A 20,106-nucleotide genomic window follows, 5' to 3' on the forward strand; every position below is an offset into this window, starting at 1 on the left:
TTATTAAGGAATGTGGGAGTATAGATATGTTTTTACCAAAAGTATATGGCACAGTATCTCTTCATAGATTTAATCAGTAGTTGTTTTTAAATAGTGTCAAATTCTGGAAATGCCTTACCAAATCTCTTTTTATATCTTTCAAAAAACATCACAAGAGTCTTGGAGTACAAGAACCCGTCAACCATCTAGAAAATGGAGAGGAGATTGATATATTGCACGTTTCATGGATGTATCCATAAATATATTTATTTTATCGTCTTCTCCATTGTGAGTCATCTTAAAATGAGGTCCGGTCTTTACACTGCAGTTTTATACCGTCTCTGTGTGTCATCAGGTTTGATCAAACACAAGAATATGACACGACTGAATCATTGCCCATTTGTCCGATATTCCGATAATTTGTCTGTTCATACAGCTCTGTTGTTGATAATAATTCATACCGTACAAAGTAAACAACCCCTCAGTTCTATAATTATTTTTTAAATATAGTTAAATAAAATGTTACTTCATCATAACCATTACAATCTATTCTAAATTCTTTCTTCATCTCTATACATGCACTTTTACCCCCCAAATTATGGAGGGTGTGAATTCCTTTCATTTAAAAGTCTTATATCCCATACATGTATCTATTCAAATATAGGTACTCTGGATACTGAACCTAGATCAGTTATAACTTAATTGTGATGGTGCTCCCCAGGGTTGTGTACTGCTACCAACACAGTTTCTGAGTGATATGCTCAGTGACACCAGAGCAATAGTAATTTGTGAGCATTTGATAGAAAAAATGATAAAATAAAGATTATATTGAAAGGCAAGTTGTAAACCAAGAAGTGAAAGGCCTGATTCAGGCTGTGTGTATAGTATTATGGCTATATACTGTTAAAGTAACTGCCCAGTGAAAATCTCCCTTTTAAAAGTTCATATTCTGTTAACTAATTTCCAAATAATGTTGTTGACTCATCCTATACTCTTATTTGTGACCAAAGCATAAATTGGAGAAAAAAAACACTTCAAAAACCCCACCTCAAACTTGTATCTCAAACAGACCGTTTAAAAAATGCTTGCCATTTCCTCATAGAACATGTCATCTCCCTGAGGAGGATGAGCTGGCCAATCAGCAGTCTAGAGGAGGATGAGCTGGCCAATCAGCGGTCTACTCGAGTATATATTTATATACGCCCACACCATTCTGTTGTTGGGGTACGTCCACACCCTTCAAACACAGAAAACCTGCTTTTTTTAACATACTTAATTAAAACATTTAGCAAAGAAAACAATTTCACTCCTTTTGTAAGAAATAATAGGTCATATTTAATAGATATCTGAAAACACTCGGCAGTTACTTTAATGATATCCTCAGCCTTCCAAATTCACAGTGGGGACTCACGGCGACTACATCGGTATCAAATCTCTCTTTTTATATTCTACTTTCATGTTGTTCATTCAGTTTTTCTCAGTAGGTTACCTCTTTGGTCGATCCTTTGTTAGCTTGTGTTGAGATTCTAGGTAATTTAAGGTTGACGCATTCACATATTTGGCCCCCTGTTTGACTTGAGTGTTTCGGCAGTGGTTGGTTTGACCGAGTGAACGGGACAGTGAATCATCATTTTGTGGAAATAAGGAAATGAAGGAAATGAAGGTGAGAGAAAAACCATGTTAACACCATAGTTGAGTTTGTGCTGAGTGTGGACCTGGGGAGTTGAATCACTCAACGAAGTCACAAAGAGGTTAATTACGTTTCTGTACGTGATGAGTAGCACTAGGGACGGGACATTTAACCCACAACAGTGAGCTTGGAAATGTGTCAAAGTGGCAGCTTTTTATATCTGAGAATTATAACAAACATCTGATGGTTATAATAAAGATACACTATAATCTGGTGGAAAACCTACAAAGGACTTAAGTGTACTGAAAGTTCTTCCTTGTTTACCAGTGTTGTATGGAAACTGTACTGTACATAGAACATTGGCAGTAAAGCTGTAAGACACAAGTGTGGGTACAGTGTTTGGGAGGTCCTGTGTGTCTGTGTTTGTAGAGGTGAATAAAAGCATTGCTCCTGTTTTGACTGCACATTGTGTAGGGTGGTGAAGTGGGACTCGTCCGATACTCCAAACTGGTCTCCAGTTGCATAGTGAGCACGGTGTCTGTCCTCTCTTGTTGTTGGTGGGCGATACGGACATAACTCTGCTCTGTAATTACTCAGTTCATCTCCCGAGTATAAGTAATCTCCTTAATCCTCTTTTTTAAAACCTCGGCAGGACTTTGTTTTGGAACCCCAGGTAGTTGGTGAACTGCCAAATGTTAATGTCAAACAGTTCCCACATTGTAAGGAGGGACCGGGGTCTTCTTTCCCCTTGTGTCATTGTCCTGTACTGTAATGTACCCTACTGTACTGTAATGTACCCTACTGTACTGTACTGTAATGTACCCTACTGTACTGTAGTGTTCTGTACTAGTCCTTGTGCACATCCTCAGCCCAGAGAATCTTGTACAGGACCCAGTAGAAAATGTTAAAAAACAGGAAGGCCAGGGGGAAACCCGCCCGCGATACCGTGTCGATCTTCTTGGCGCGGTCGATGAACAGCTTTCTCATCTCTTCGTGGCTCTTGGTGGCCGGGTCCTTCTTGGGGTGCTGGGCGGGCTGTGGCCCCGCGGTGCCCGGGGTGGTGGCGGCGTTGTTGGTGGCCTTGGGGATGGTGCCGTCCTTGACCGCCGTGCCGCCACCGCCGGTCGTGGCGGTGAAGCTGAGGCGGCTCTCCCTCACGTCGTTGTCCTACGAACAGGAAAGACAGGAGTTAGTTAGATAGGGGTCAGAGGTCAAGGATGAATGAACTCCCCGAACGGGAACGGCTCCCCCGATGGACGACCTTGAGGTGCTCCAGAGAGGGACACTGAAATGTCATCCCTCTCCCTCCATTGATCTTTGCTCTCCCTCCTCTCTTAACCTTGGGGGATCACTTGCCATAGCAACAGCAGCAGCAGCAATATGACAGGCTGACTAAGTCTCCCAGCCAAGTACACTTCAGTCTCCCTCCTGCTAACACTCCAAATAAACTTCACTTCAACTAAACTTCAGCCTTTGACTTCATGTTGAGTCAATGCCTATTCTCCCTAACTCAATAAATCTATCAAAGTGCAACATGAGCATGGAGTGATTTGTGCGTCATGAGACCTTGCTTAAAACCTCTAGTCTATTATTGTTTTTATAACCCATAATGCCTCTGGTGTTATCCTAGGACACACTCCTCTCTCTTTCAAATCTAGTCATTCCTGTACCCTTTACAGTTGTCACCACTCAAGCGTCCCCCTGGCCTTTGTCCTCAAATGTCAAAACTAGGGTTGAAAAAAGGGCTCAGCTCTGGAAATTCTCTTTAAAAAGCAATTGACATCATATGAATGAAGGGCTATTACCTTTGGCCAATGCACAAACAAAGCCCTGCATGTGATAGTTTTGTTTGACATGCCCAATATGGAAATTATTTAAATGGAATGAAAACAGAATCAATATGAGTTGAGCAATCATTTTTCCATGAGCGAATTCACAATGAACAACAAATGATATGTTGACCTGAGGGAAGAATAGGAAAGCAGGAAATGTTTTGATATTTTCCTTGTTTCCAGGCAGAAATGCATTTGGATAGGGAAATAAAAAGAAACAGCAACACCAACTGAAAGGAACAAGGAACTGGGAGTGAAAACAGGGAGTGTGTGTGTGTGCGACAAGTTCACAACAGGCCATTATGACATTGAACACATTATGAAGAATAATGGAAGGCCATTAGTGTAATGAAGAAAGTCACAGAGTCAATGAGTCACCACACCAGCATTGTGAGTCACATTATGCTTAAAGGGATACTTTGGGAATTCGGCAATCGAAGCCCTTTATCTACTTCCCAAGAGTCAGATGAACTGGATATCATTTTTATGCCTCTGCGTGCAGTTTGAAGGAAGTTGCTAACTGGCGTTAGCACAATGACTAGGCTTCTATGGTAACGCTTAGCATGCTAGCTTTTACAATAGGCGTCCAGTCAGTAGTTAGCGTTGGCTCGCAAAACCACCTCCAACTTCCTTCATACTGGATGCAGAGTTATAAAAATGGGATCCACAAGGTCATCTGACTCCAGGGAAGATTTAATTGCCACACATTTTTACAACACATTCTCTTTGATGAAATACTGTAAAAAAAATGTATGTTTCTATGCTGCCTTTGTATAGTTCTCATACTTAGGTGTGAAAATCAATATGAATATGGAGAGAACACAGACAACGACAAACAGCAGAGGAACAGTACACAACTACAACAAACACAAACACACAAACTTATGACCAGATGGAGTGTGGGGTTTTTATAGCTGGGTTCTAATGTTCTTTACCCTGTCAGAGGAATTGTAGATGTGGCCCATAGATCCATATATGGGCGTATCGTTGTTTCTCAAACCATTAAAGCGTCTCAATGACTCAGCCAGCTCATTGGAATCAATGGAGTGATCCTCATCACCATTCTTTCATCACAGGAGAAGCATGCAAACGGAAAACATAAACAAACAAAGTACTAAAATGATGATGAGAATCATGCAATATAGTGGAATTCACTGTGGATATGCCTGAAACGCTGTGGATATGCCTGAAACGCCGTCGATATGCCTGAAACGCCGTCGATATGCCTGAAACGCCGTCGATATGCCTGAAACGCCTGTGGATATGCCTGAACGCCTGTGGATATGCCTGAACGCCTGTGGATATGCCTGAACGCCTGTGGATATGCCTGAACGCCTGTGGATATGCCTGAACGCCTGTGGATATGCCTGAACGCCTGTGGATATGCCTGAACGCCTGTGGATATGCCTGAAACCCTGTGGATATGCCTGAAACCCTGTGGATATGCCTGAAACCCTGTGGATATGCCTGAAACCCTGTGGATATGCCTGAAACCCTGTGGATATGCCTGAAACGCCGTGGATATGCCTGAAACGCCGTGGATATGCCTGAAACGCCGTGGATATGCCTGAAACGCCGTGGATATGCCTGAAACGCCGTGGATATGCCTGAAACGCCGTGGATATGCCTGAAACGCCGTGGCTATGCCTGAAGCCCTGTGGCTATGCCTGAAACCCTGTGGCTATGCCTGAAACCCTGTGGCTATGCCTGAAATCCTGTGGCTATGCCTGAAATCCTGTGGCTATGCCTGAAACTCTGTGGCTATGCCTGAAACCATGTGGATATGCCAGAAACACATGAAAATAAACAAGAACATCAAACAAGAAGGTGAATCAAAACTAAAGTTGTGCCATGCTTTAAGAAACTGGGCGAGGTGAAATTGAACATAACATAATTTTTGTGTTGGTATTTGACTTCTAGACAAGTTCATTACCTCAAGTTAGTTAAAGAAAGGCTGAGCCCTGCATGTTTGAATTGACAATGACCCCTATCCACTTAGTGACTTTTTCCTCCTCTTGGTTACAAGCAGTGTTCATTCATCTATCTCAATTTCCCTCCATTGCTATGATATTATTGGCCTGAGTATTCCCTTGGTAAAATCCACACAGTATAAAGCAAATGGACTCTTCCCCTGGTACAGAGAGAGGCAGTCTTTTTTTGAATGTCTCCATTTTATATTAATGGATGAGGGATAGGAAGAAACACAGACATCAGCCAAATGTTCAGACACTGACCCGTTCTGTCCTTCAGGAAGCTTTGTAGTAAACACGTCGAAGTAAACATTGGAAGTTTTATCCTTGGTGCACGACAGGTTGGTGTAGTAACAGTATATGGCCACATGGGGGCAGTGTTGACTCAAAGGTGGATGGTAGAACATTGCACCTGTTGGGGAAGTTGCTTTGCTGTTGTGCCTCAACTTTTTCTTTGTGTCAAACAAGGCCATGTTGTTTTGCCTAGTCCGAATACAAAGATTATGCCAACTTTCTATAGTCTACTTTCATGAGTAAGAATTTGTTCGCAACTGAATTGCCTGGATAAATAGCTTCAATAACCTAAATAAGCAAGCCTTTTGACCATAGAGACATGATTTATCTGACCCAGGCCCGGAGTCCAAGCTAGGGTCCGATTTAGTGACAGACAGCGTATAATTGGACTTTTCCGTCTTACTCTTTTAAAATGTCCAAAAAGCCAGAAACCCAATTAACCACAGAGTCAAGGCCACTAAGCCGCCCCGACATCCGTCAAGTCACATTTTTGGCCAACTAATTCCCAGAGCTCCTCTGTCAACCTCCTCTTTTGACATTTTTCAACATCCTCAGACAGTCTTCAGACAACATTTCATCTTACACTGCTTGTTTCATGGACTTTGACACAACTAGTTGGTGTTTGCTACAGTGCTACAAGCTCTTTACATTAGCAATCCAATATGATACAATCTGTGGTATAAACTCTCAACGTATACACTAAGTGGACAGAACATTAAGAACACCTGCTCTTTCCATGACAGACTGACCAGGTGAATCCAGGTGAAAGCTATGATTCCTTATTTTATGTCACTTGTTAATTCCACTTCAATCAGCGTAGATGAGGGGAGGATTTGTATTTAAGTGACTTTGAACAGGGTATGGTAGTAGGTGCCAAGTGCAATGGTTTGTGTCAAGAAATGCAACCCTGCTGGGTTTTTCACACTCAACAGTTTCCTGTGTGTATCAAGAATGGTCCACCACCCAAAGGACATCCAGCCAACTTGACACAACTGTGGGAAGCATTGAAGTCAACATGGGCCAGATCCCTGTATAACGCTTTTGGCACCTTGTAGAGTCACGACGAATTGAGGCTGTTCTGAGGGCGAAAGGGGAAGGTGTTCCTAATGTCTGGTATACTCAGTGTACATGTACTGTATGTTTGAGAAGGATATGTCTGTGAAGGATAGAATTGCTTGTTTCATTATTTGTTAGGTGCTAAAGCATTGAGATATGAGTTATTCATTGACCCCTTACTTCAGCATCAGAGCTCCTTAAGGAACCACATCATAACGGCAATATGCAGTCATTGTTGCACGGAGTTGTTTGTTCACGCTCTGATTCGAGGAACTTGTTCTAGATTGCTCTGTAAACATTACCTTCTTCTTCGTTCTCCGCGGCCGGAGTCTTAAGAGTTCCTTGTGTTGCCTGGAGACAAAGTTGACGGCGGCGTACTCGAGCAGAGCGGAGAATACGAAGAGCAGACACACCGCCATCCAGATGTCGATGGCCTTCACATAGGATACCTACAACACCAGAGAGACAAAGTCACAGTCACACAGTCAGAGAGCAGAGACAGACTGACAGACGGAGACAAAGGAGTTGAGAGAATGAATAGTCTGACATTGTCTGGCAGAATTTCAACTGTCTGGCCAAGTTTGCAGCTTGTTTTATGTTTTCATTTCACAGAGATTGGATTGATGCTGTTACATAATCTGGAGTATGTTAGGAGTGTATGAGAATACATAATACATGTACAGTGAGGGAAAAAAAGTATTTGATCCCCTGCTGATTTTGTACATTTGCCCACTGACAAAGAAATGATCAGTCTATAATTTTAATGTTAGGTTTATTTGAACAGTGAGAGACAGAATAACAACAAAAAAATCCCGAAAAACACATGTCTATAATGTTATAAATTGATTTGCATTTTAATGAGGGACATAAGTATTTGACCCCCTCTCAATCAGAAAGAGTTCTGGCTCCCAGGTGTCTTTTATACAGGTAACGAGCTGAGATTAGGAGCACACTCTTAAAGGGAGTGCTCCTAATCTCAGTTTGTTACCTGTATAAAAGACACCTGTCCACAGAAGCAATCAATCAGATTCCAAATTCTCCACCATGGCCAAGACCAAATAGCTCTCCAAGGATGTCAGGGCTGGAATGGGCTACACAAGGCTGGAATGGGCTACAAGACCATCGACAAGCAGCTTGGTGAGAAGGTGACAACAGTTGGTGTGATTCGCAAATGGAAGAAACACAAAAGAACTGTCAATCTCCCTTGGCCTGGGGCTCCATGCAAGATCTCACCTCGTGGAGTTGCAATGATCATGAGAACGGTGAGGAATCAGCCCAGAACTACACGGGAGGATCTTGTCAATGATCTCAAGGCAGCTGGGACCATAGTCACCAAGAAAACAATTGGTAACACATTACGCCGTGAAGGACTGAAATCCCCCAGCGCCCGCAAGGTCCCCCTGCTCAAGAAAGCACATATACATGCCCGTCTAAAGTTTGCCAATGAACATCTGAATGATTCAGAGGACAACTGGGTGAAAGTGTTTTGGTCAGATGAGACGAAAATGGAGCTCTTTGGCATCAACTCAACTCGCCGTGTTTGGAGGAGGGGGAATGCTGCCTATGAACCCAAGAACACCATCAAACATGGAGGTGGAAACATTATGCTTTGGGGGTGTTTTTCTGCTAAGGGGACAGGACAACTTCACAGCATCAAAGGGACGATGGACGGGGCCATGTACTGTCAAATCTTGGGTGAGAACGTCCTTCCCTCAGCCAGGGCATTGAAAATGGGTCGTGGATGGGTATTCCAGCATGACAATGACCCAAAACACACGGCCAAGGCAACAAAGGAGTGGCTCAAGAAGAAGCACATTAGGGTCCTGGAGTGGCCTAGCCAGTCTCCAGACCTTAATCCCATAGAACATCTGTGGAGGGAGCTGAAGGTTCGAGTTGCCAAACGTCAGCCTCGAAACCTTAATGACTTGGAGAAGATCTGCAAAGAGGAGTGGGACAAAATCCCTCCTGAGATTGTGTGCAAACCTGGTGGCCAACTACAAGAAACGTCTGACCTCTGTGATTGCCAACAAGGGTTTTGCCACCAAGTACTAAGTCATGTTTTGCAGAGGGTTCAAATACTTATTTCCCTCAATAAAATGCAAATAATTTTATAACATTTTTGACATGCGTTTTTCTGGATTTTTTTGTTGTTATTCTGTCTCTCACTGTTCAAATACACCTACCATTAAAATTATAGACTGATCATTTCTTTGTCAGTGGGCAAACGTAGAAAATCAGCAGGAGATCAAATACTTTTTTCCCTCCCTGTATACATAGCAAATATGTGTCATAGAGTATTTAGCTGGTTTTATCTTGATACTGCCTATACTATTTGCCACTGTATATGTAAGGTTTTAAAGGCACAAAAACTATATTTGTCTGTGTTTTATATATATTTCCACACTATTAGGTTGGAATAATGCTGTGAAATTGTGAAAATTATGATAATACCCCTTTAGTGTAAGAGCAGTTTGAAAAGACCACCTGGAATTTCAGCCTGTTTTGATGGGATGGAGTTTTGGCATCCCTGGTGATATCACCAGGCGGTAAATTAGTTAATAGACCAATAAGAAAGAGAGTTCAAAGCCTCTCTGCCAATAACAGTTCGTTTTCAGTTTTCCCCTCCCCCACTCAGACCACTCCCAGACAGTCCTAGCTAAATTCTTGCTTGAGAAATTGCTCTTTGCTAAGAAGCTATTCTTTCAATTGTTACCCAGAAATGATTTGATATTGTAGGTAACAGCTGCATTGGACCTTTAATACACTGCTCAAAAAAATAAAGGGAACACTAAAATAACACATCCTAGATCTAAATGAATGAAATAATCTTATTATATACTTTTTTCTTTACATAGTTGAATGTGCTGACAACAAAATCACACAAAAATAATCAATGGAAATCCAATTTATCAACCCATGGAAGTCTGGATTTGGAGTCACACTCAAAATTAAAGTGGAAAACCACACTACAGGCTGATCCAACTTTGATGTAATGTCCTTAAAACAAGTCAAAATGAGGCTCAGTAGTGTGTGTGGCCTCCACGTGCCTGTATGACCTCCCTACAACTCCTGGACAGTCTGTGGTGCAACGTGGCGTTGGTGGATGGAGCGAGACATGATGTCCCAGATGTGCTCAATTGGATTCAGGTCTGGGGAACGGGCGGGCCAGTCCATAGCATCAATGCCTTCCTCTTGCAGGAACTGCTGACACACTCCAGCCACATGAGGTCTAGCATTGTCTTGCATTAGGAGGAACCCAGGGCCAACCGCACCAGCATATGGTCTCACAAGGGGTCTGAGGATCTCATCTCGGTACCTAATGGCAGTCAGGCTACCTCTGGCGAGCACATGGAGGGCTGTGCCCCCCAAACAAATGCCATCCCACACCATGACTGACCCACCGCCAAAACGGTCATGCTGGAGGATGTTGCAGGCAGCAGAACGTTCTCCACGGCGTCTCCAGACTCTGTCACGTCTGTCACATGTGCTCAGTGTGAACCTGCTTTCATCTGTGAAGAGCACAGGGCGCCAGTGGCGAATTTGCCAATCTTGGTGTTCTCTGGCAAATGCCAAATGTCCTGCACGGTGTTGGGCTGTAAGCACAACCCCCACCTATGGACGTCGGGCCCTCATACCACCCTCACATTTGTGGCCTGCTGGAGGTCATTTTGCAGGGCTCTGGCAGTGCTCCTCCTGCTCCTTGCACAAAGGCGGAGGTAGCAGTCCTGCTGCTGGGTTGTTGCCATCCTACGGCCTCCTCCACGTCTCCTGATGTACTGGCCTGTCTCCTGGTAGCGCCTCCATGCTCTGGACACTACGCTGACAGATACAGCAAACCTTCTTGCCACAGCTCGCATTGATGTGCCATCCTGGATGAGCTGCACTACCTGAGCCACTTGTGTGGGTTGTAGACTCCATCTCATGCTACCACTAGAGTGAAAGCACCGCCAGCATTCAAAAGTGACCAAAACATCAGCCAGGAAGCATAGGAACTGAGAAGTGGTCTGTGGTCCCCACCTGCAGAACCACTCCTTTATTGGGGGTGTCTTGCTAATTGCCTATAATTTCCACCTGTTGTCTATTCCATTTGCACAACAGCATGTGAAATGTATTGTCAATCAGTGTTGCTTCCTAAGTGGACAGTTTGATTTCACAGAAGTGTGATTGACTTGGAGTTACATTGTGTTGTTTAAGTGTTCCCTTCATTTTTTTGAGCAGTGTATTTAGCCTGTCATGATGTTACGGTTTTATTTTTCAAGGAAATCGATATGCAATCACTTATATCATGACGGTGTAAAAACGTCTTCTTGATGAATGCTTAATTGAGTTACGTAACAGAACATTCCATATAGTATACTGCATTATTCTTTAACGCATACAGAACACTAAATACTACTCAAGGGTAAAAGGACAAGTTAGGTATTTTTTTTATTTAGATTTATTTTAAATTTGACCTTGACAGTAGTCTATGACCCGGGAGAAAATTGTATCCTCGGTTTTACAGTAAGTCTAAAAATACTGAACTTGTCATTTAACAAGTAAGTGCCAGTATTTTGTTCTTCTACATGGGTGAATCCCAAACATATATGCACAGGCCCTTTGGGATGAGATGTATTAAACCGTACTGAGATGCTCCATATAGACAGAAATTCTCTGAACACTAGCAGGGGCATTTACTGTACATATCTCAGAACATCGCTTATATATATAAAATGTCTTAATGGATATCTCTCTTTAGGTAACTCTTTATACAGTCTATTTGAGATCATTTAGGTGTAAAAAGAGTGTATAAACGATGCAACACATTCAATCTTGTAAGATCTCTGCAATACTGCAAGGCTCCGTTAAGCAAACAGAAAAAGTCACCCTGTACCTAGACCATAAATCAACAACGGACAGTCAGTCCTGAAGAAGGGACACCTTTTTGGGCGAGCACAGTGGTGATGCACACAACACACTCTCCTGCCAACCCCACACACCCGCACCCCCCACTCAGACTCTCACACACTCTGCACCCGACCCACCTTAGGTAGAGACGTTCTAGAACCGGAGCTCTGGGTGGTCATGGTGAGCACGGTGGTGATGCCCAGTGCCACCCTAGCGGGCGCGGCGTCCATGTTGATCCAGAAGGAGACCCAGGAGAGGATGACGATGAGGAGAGAGGGGATGTACATCTGGATCAGGTAGTAACCCATCTGTCTCTCCAGGTGGAAACGCACCTCGATGCACGTGAACTTCCCTGTGGGAGGAGGGAGAGAGAGGAGAGGAGAGAGACTGAGACAAGTGCCTATGTTTTCTTTGATTCGTATTAAAGTCTGCCTGAATAACATACTTGGAAATGTACAGTGAAAATGTATAGGAAAGATGAGGCATACTTCTTTGGAGACTATTAGGTTTCTCTGTAGACCATATCTTACGAACGTCAGCATTCCTCCTCTCATACACACCATATACTGTATATGTAAACAAACCCACACACAAACTGTACAACGTGGCTTCTCAGAAAATCTCAATTCTAGCAACTCAAATAATATGCAAAAGACTGTGCTGTGGAGGAGTTTAAATCAATCTCCATGTTGTCGGTCCATGCAGCTGTGGTTATCTTGATCATCAAAGCTCAGTGTATGGGCCTCAGATGAAAATGCCAGTAATGCTATCTGCCTTTGATGCGTCAACGTTTGTCAGATCTCTCCACCATCACACACACCCAAACCACAGTTCATAGGTTACCAGTACCACACTCAATAGGAAGTGGAGCGATGAAACAGACGCCAGGCTACAAGACTGTTTTTCTAGCATACAGACTGGGATATGTTCCGGGATCCAATAGCATTGAGCAGATTACCACATCAGTCACGGTTTTAATCAATAAGTGCATAGACGACGTCCCCACAGTTGTATTTTTTTATTTCACCTTTATTTAACCAGGTAGGCTAGTTGAGAACAAGTTCTCATTTACAACTGCGACCTGGCCAAGAGAAAGAAAAGCAGTGCGACACAAACAACAACACAGAGTTACACATGGAATAAACAAACATACAGTCAATAATAACACAATAGAAAAAGTCTATATACAGTGTGTGCAAATGTGATAAGGGAGGTAAGGCAATAAATAGGCCATAGTGGCGAAATAATTACAATTTAGCAATTAAACACTAGACTGATAGATGTGCAGAAGATGAATGTGCAAGCAGAGATACTGGGGTGCAAAGGAGCAAAAATAAATAAATAAATAACAGTATGGGGATGAGGTAGTTGGATGGGCTATTTACAGATGGGCTATGTACAGGTGCAGTGATCTGTGAGCTGCTCTGACAGCTGGTGCTTAAAGTTAGTGAGGGAGATATGAGTCTCCAGCTTCAGTGATTTTTGCAATTCGTTCCAGTCATTGGCAGCAGAGAACTGGAAGGAAAGGCGGCCAAAGAGGAATTGGCTTTGGGGGTGACCAGTGAAATATACCTGCTGGAGCGCGTGCTACTGTGTTGCTATGGTGACCAGAAGGTATCCAAAAAAAAAATAAAACATGGATTACAAGCAATATCCACTCTGGGCTAAAGACTAGAGCTACCGCTTACAAGGAACGGGACACGGACATGGCCCAGACAAGAAAGCCTGCTACAAGCTCTGACGAGACATCAAACATGAAAAAGGACAATATAGGAGGAAGGTGAAATCCTATTACACCGGCTCTGACGCTAGTCGTATGTGGCAAGGCCTGCAGATCAAACAGATTAGAAAGGGAAACCCAACTATGAGTTGTCCAGTGATGCAGAACTCCCAAACGTGCTAAATCCCTTTTATGCTCGCTTCGAAGAATACAACACTGAGTTTTGCGTGAAAGCCCCTGTTGTTCCAGATGACTGTGTGATCTCGCTCTTGGTGGCCGATGTGAATAAAAGTTTTAAACAGGTAAACACTCGCAAGGCCGCCGGGCCAGATGGAATACCAGGGTGCGTTCTCAAAGCATGCGAAGACCAGCTGGCAAGTGTCTTCATTGACATTCTCAATCTCTCCTTGTCCCAGTCTGTAATTATGCTTGAAAGGCTGGTCATAACACACATCAACACCATCATCCCAGATACCTTACCCACTCCACTTCCTGACAGTCCGTCCCCAGGTGGTGAGGGTAGGCAACAACACCACTCCACGCTGACCCCCAATGCCATTATCAAGTTTGTTGACGACACAATGGCGGTAGACCTGATCACTGACGGCAATGAGACAGCTTACAGGGAGGAGGTCAGAGACTTAGAAGTGTGGTGCCGGGACAACAATCTCTCCCTCAACATCAGTAAGACCAAGGAGCTAATCGTGGACTACAGGAGAACAGGAGAAAGAGGGGAGAGCATGCCCCCATCAACATCAACAGGGTTTTTGTGGAGCAGGTCAAGAGCTTCAAGTTCCTTGGCGTCCACATCACTTAGGACTTAACATGGTCCACACACACCTGCACAGTCGTGAAGAGGGCACGACAGCACCTCTTCCACATCAGGAGGCTATAAGTAATACAGCTGCTCCATCAAGAGCATCTTGACTGGCTGCATCACCGCTCGGTATGGCAAGAGCCCCAACCTCGATCGCATGGCGCTAACGTGGGTGGTACGGACAGCCCAATACATCACTGGGGTCGAGCTCCCTGCCATCCAAGACTTTTGTATCAAGCGGTGTCAGAGGAAGGACCGAAATATTTCCAAAGACTCCAGCCACCCAAGCCATAGACTATTCACTCTGCTACCTCTGATACCGGAGCATCGTCTCTTGGACCAACAGGCTCAGAGACAGCTTCTACCCTCAAGCCAAAAGACTGCTAAATAGCCATAGAAATGCTAAATACCTAATTAAATGGTTACCCAGACTATCTTGCACTGACTCTATGCACACTCACAAGACTATACATACACACTACTGTAAATAAACATTCACTCACACACACGTTACACTGACACACACACACATCATATGGTGTTGCTACTCTGTTCTTTTTTTACTTGTATTATCATCCATCCTGATGCCTAGTCACTTTACCCTGCCTCCATGTACACATCTACTTCTAATACCTTATTATTATCTATCCTGATGTCTAGTCACTTTACCCTGCCTCCATGTACACATCTACCTCTAATACCTTATTATTATCTATCCTGATGCCTGGTCACTTTACCCTGCCTCCATGTACACATCTACCTCTAATACCTTATTATTATCCATCCTGATGCCTAGTCACTTTACCCTGCCTCCATGTACATATCTACCTCTAATACCTTATTATCATCCATCCTGATGCCTGGTCACTTTACCCTGCCTCCATGTACATATCTACCTCAAATACCTTATTATTATCTATCCTGATGTCTAGTTACTTTACCCTGCCTCCATGTACATATCTACCTCAAATACCTTATTATTATCTATCCTGATGCCTAGTCACTTTACCCTGCCTCCATGTACACATCTACCTCTAATACCTTATTATTATTTATCCTGATGCCTAGTCACTTTACCCTGCCTTCATGTACATATCAACCTCTAATACCTTATTATTATCTATCCTGATGCCTAGTCACTTTACCCTGCCTCCATGTACATATCAACCTCTAATACCTTATTATTATCTATCCTGATGCCTAGTCACTTTACCCTGCCTCCATGTACATATCTACCTCTAATACCTTATTATTATCCATCCTGATGCCTAGTCACTTTACCCTGCCTCCATGTACATATCTACCTCTAATACCTTATTATTATTCATCCTGATGCCTAGTCATTTACCCTGCCTCCATGTACATATCTACCTCTAATACCTTATTATTATTATTCATCCTGATGCCTAGTCATTTACCCTGCCTCCAATACCTCGTACCTCTGCAGATTGATCTGGTACTGGTCCTCCCTGTATATAGCTTCATTCTTGTGTATTTGAATACTTTTGCATTATAATTTATGTATTCGGCACATGTGACAAATCATTTGACAGGATACATGGACACTCTTACTGACAGTTGTGGCTGCTTGGCGTGATATATTGTTGTCTCTACCTTCTTGCCCTTTGTGCTGTTGTCTGTGCCCAATGATGTTTGTACCATGTCTTGTGCTGCTACCATGCTGGGCAGCTGTCATGTTGTGTTGCTACCATGTTGTGTTGCTACCATGTTGTGTTGCTACCATGTTGTGTTGCTACCATGTTGTGTTGCTACCATGTTGTGTTGCTACCATGTTGTGTTGTTGTCTCTTTATATAGTGTTGTCTCTCTCGTCGTGATGTGTGTTTTGTCCTATATTTTAATTTGTATTTTTAAGGCCTCCCGTCCCCACAGGAGGCCTTTTGGTAGGCTGTCATTGTAAATAAGAATTTGTTCTTAACTGACTTGCCTAGTTAAATAAAGGTTAAAAAATAAATAAATAAAATACGAGGTGAGTGGTCACTTTGCCCAAAGCATGCCCCTGGCCTGTACTCCTACATATGTGATCAGCACATGCACCCAGTGCACTCTAGTAAACATGTGTACCCAACACACAAATACTCTCAATTCACTAAAATGTATGTATACCCAATGGACTGAAATAAACATATGAACCTAATGCACCGAAATGAATGTATAGAGTCAATGGACTGGAATGAAGCCATTATTTCTGTAAAGTAAACCTCTGGACATTTGAGATAAGGTATTGCAAAGGATTCCGCCAGCCTCAATATTTCCCTTGAGAATAAATCCCTCTATAATAGTTGCTTCTAAAGGATGAAGTCAGTGGGGTTAGTGAGCAATACAATGCAACGACCCACACAACTTTGAAGAAATGCCTTCCCTACTGTAGTGTTTGTTTACTGTAGCCTAACAGACAAGGGTGTCATGCACCCCAAAAATCTGACTGGGCACAAAGTACATTGGATGGCTGGTTGCTGATCTGGAGGGGGACAAGGCCTCTAAGTCTGTGAGTTGGTGAATTTTGCAAAAAAAACAATGAAAACAGCGTTTTCCTGCAATTTACAGCCACACTCATTATACTTAAAGGGATACTTTGGGATTTTAGCAATGAGTCAGCTCAAGACGTATTCTTAATCTACTTTCTCAGAGTCAGATGAACTCATGGATGCCATTTTTATGTCTCGGCATCCAGTAGGAAGGTAGTTTTAAGAGCCAATGCTAACTAGCATTAGCACAATGAATGGAAGTCTATGGTATCTACTAGCATGCTAGCAGTTACCATAGACTTCGTCATTGGGTTAACACTGCACTCAAAGACATCTGACTCTGGAGAAGTAGGTAAAGATATCTAAGCATACCTCTTGAGCTGTCTGTATCCTACTGACTACTGTTTCATTTTTATTTTGTATTAACTAAATATGCTTCGCTACATATCTGCTAAAATCTGGGTAAAATATTGAAATGAATGTGAGTCTTATTCAGTACATTTAGTAACGGCTTGCTTTTCTAAAGTCTAACAACCTTGTCAGCAGGCATGCCAGCTAAGATAGTTAGACAAGCTAGCTACTCTAATTTGATTGATAGCCTGAAATGGATTCTTGATCGCTAGTTATGAGGTTGGGAGATTGGGAACCAATCGAGGCTAGCTGAAGCCAACTTAAAAAAAATTGCTAGGTGGCTGGTAGTATTACAGAGAAACAACAACAACAAAATTCTACAAAACCTTATGTGCATATTTTGTATTTATTTAAACAGGACATATCTGAGGGGGCACGTGCCCCTGTGCCCCATATGGGCATGACACCTCTGCTAACAGTCACACAGCAATGTACTTGAAGCTCTTTGAACAAAGTCACTCTGCTCTCTTTGAAAAGAGGGAGTCTCAAAGCATAGAGATTTGAAAGAGAGAGGAGAGGAGGTGTGTGAGGCCTCTGCTGCAGCTGTCTGTTTCATTGCCCTCTGCCGCGGAGGCTTCAAAACATATTTGAACAGTGGCTGTCTCTCCTGAAAGACAGAGAGTGAGCACTCTCGGAGTCTCTGTCTGTTTGTGCACCGTACCCGGGAGAGCAGCGCAGAGTTAGAATCCACAATCAGCAAACACACAGAGGCAGAGACACACACACACACACACACACACACATATACTGTATAACTACACATACACACCAGGAGGCTGGTGGGAGGAGCTATTGGAGGATGGACAGAGTCAAATACGTGGTTTCCATAGGTTTAATACCGTTCCATATATTCCATTCCAGCTATTACAATGAGCCCTTCCTCCTATAGCTCCTCCCACCAGCCTCTTCTAACACACACACACACACACACACACACACTTTCCTGAGCCCTGCAGGCTGACCTGACCAGAGGCTCCAGCAGAGGCTCCAGCACCTCCAGAGACTAACTGAAGAGGAGGACGGGGAGGTGTGTGTGTTTGTCTGGGTTTGCAGCCTGGTCTCATAGACTAGACGTAACATAGCAAATGTAAATATTGGACACCCAAATTAGTATGATATGTTATGTTTGGTATGGTTACATAACACAGATGGTTATTTAAGGAAAAAATGAAAGTCAGGTGGTTGGTCGGGGTGGATGAGTGGGTGTATAACACAAATGTCTAGCAACCCAAAGGTTGCAAGTTTAAATCTCATCACAGAGGACTTTAGCATTTGAGTTACTTTGCAACTACTTTGCATGTTAGCTAACTCTTCCCCTAACCTTAACCCTTCCCCTAACCCAACTCCTAAACTTAACACTAACCTTAACTCTAACCCCTAACTCCTAGCCTGGCTAAAGTTAGCCAGCTAGCTAACGTAGCCAGAATTCGCAACATATCGTAGGTTTTGCAGATTCGTAACATATAGTACGTTTTGCAAATTTGGGACATATAATACGAAATTGCTGTTCCTGTACCCAAGAAGGCAAAGGTAACTGAACTGAATGACTATCATTTCGTAGCACTCACTTCTGTCATCATGAAGTGTTTTGAGAGACTAGTCAAGGATCATATCACCTCCACCTTACATGTCACCCTAGACCAGAGGTGGTCAAACTTTTTGGCTTGAGGGCCACATCGGTCTTTTGAAATTCAACGGAGGGCTGCATTTTTTGGGGGATCAATTGTTTGTTAAAATCAATTTGTGGGGGCCTCCCGAGTGGCGCAGCGGTCTAAGGCACTGAATCGCAGTGCTTGAGGCTTCACTACATACCTGGGTTCGATCCCAGGCTGTGTCACAGCTGGCTGTGACTGGGAGACCCACGAGGCGGTGCACAATTGGCCCAGCGTCGTCCGGATTAGGAGAGGTTTTGGCAGGCTGAGATTTCCTTGTCCCATCTCGCTCTAGCGACTCCTGTGGCAGGCCGGGCGCATGCACCCTGACACGGTCATCATGGGTACGCTGTTTCCTCTGACACATTGATGTGGCTGGCTTCCGGGTTAAGAAGCAGTGCGGCTTGGCTGGGTCGTGTTTCGGAGGATGCATGGATCTCGACATTTGCCTCTCCCGAGACCGTACGGTGTCAGTGATGGAACAAGACTAACTTCCAATTGGATACCACGAAATTGGGGAGAAAAAAGGGCCTCGTGGGCCGGATTGAAGTGCCCCCCCTTGCCCTAGACCCACTGCAATTTGCAATAGGTCCACAGACGATGCAATCGCCATCACACTGCCATATCACACTGCCCCATCACAATCGCCATCACACTGCCCTATCCCATCTGGAAAAGAGGAATACTTATGTAAGAATGCTGTTCATTGACTACAGCTCAGCATTCAACACCATAGTACCTCCAAGCTCATCATTAAGCTTGAGGCCTTGTGTCTCAACCCCGCCCTGTGCGATTGGGTCATGGAGTTCCTGACAGGCCGCCCCCAGGTGGTGAAGGTAGGAAACAACACCTCCACTTCTCTGATCCTCAACACTGGGGCCCCACAAGGGTGCGTGCTCAGCTCCCTCCTGTACTCCCTGTTCACCCATGACTGCGTGGCCATACACGCCTCCAACTCAATCATCAGGTTTGCAGACGACACAACAGTAGTGGGCTTGATTACCAACAATGACGAGACAGCCTACAGGGAGGAGGTGAGGGCCCTCGGAGTGTGGTGTCAGGAAACAACCTCTCACTCAACATCAACAAAACAAAGGAGATGATCGTGGACTTCAGGAAACAGCAGAGGGAGCAGCCCCCTATCCACATCGACGGGACAGCAGTGGAGAAGATGGAAAGTTTTACGTTCCTCGGCGTACACATCACAGACAAACTAAAATGGTCCACCCACACAGACAGTGCGGTGAAGAAGGCGCAACACCCGATGTCACAGAAGGCAAAAAAAGATAATCAAGGACAACAACCACCCGAGCCACTGCCTGTTCACGCCGCTACCATCCAGAAGGCGAGGTCAGTACAGGTGCATCAAA

The 20,106-nt window shown here is 43.8% G+C and overlaps 1 protein-coding gene across 1 annotated transcript in view; it reads right to left on the minus strand.

Moving 5' to 3' along the window:
* Positions 1-1,436: 1,436 nt before the first annotated feature.
* LOC115191826 (glycine receptor subunit alpha-3-like) overlaps positions 1,437-20,106 on the minus strand; it is a 97,575-nt gene continuing 78,905 nt past the window's right edge. The window contains exons 7-9 of the mRNA XM_029749766.1: positions 11,786-12,000; positions 7,064-7,210; positions 1,437-2,776 (exon numbers count right to left, since the gene is read on the minus strand). Coding sequence (XP_029605626.1) covers positions 2,456-2,776; positions 7,064-7,210; positions 11,786-12,000 — 683 coding nt within the window. The 3' untranslated portion in view covers positions 1,437-2,455. The remainder of the gene's footprint in view (positions 2,777-7,063; positions 7,211-11,785; positions 12,001-20,106) is intronic.

The sequence above is a fragment of the Salmo trutta genome, chromosome 4 (genome assembly GCF_901001165.1).
Source record: "Salmo trutta chromosome 4, fSalTru1.1, whole genome shotgun sequence".
Taxonomy (NCBI): domain Eukaryota; kingdom Metazoa; phylum Chordata; class Actinopteri; order Salmoniformes; family Salmonidae; genus Salmo; species Salmo trutta.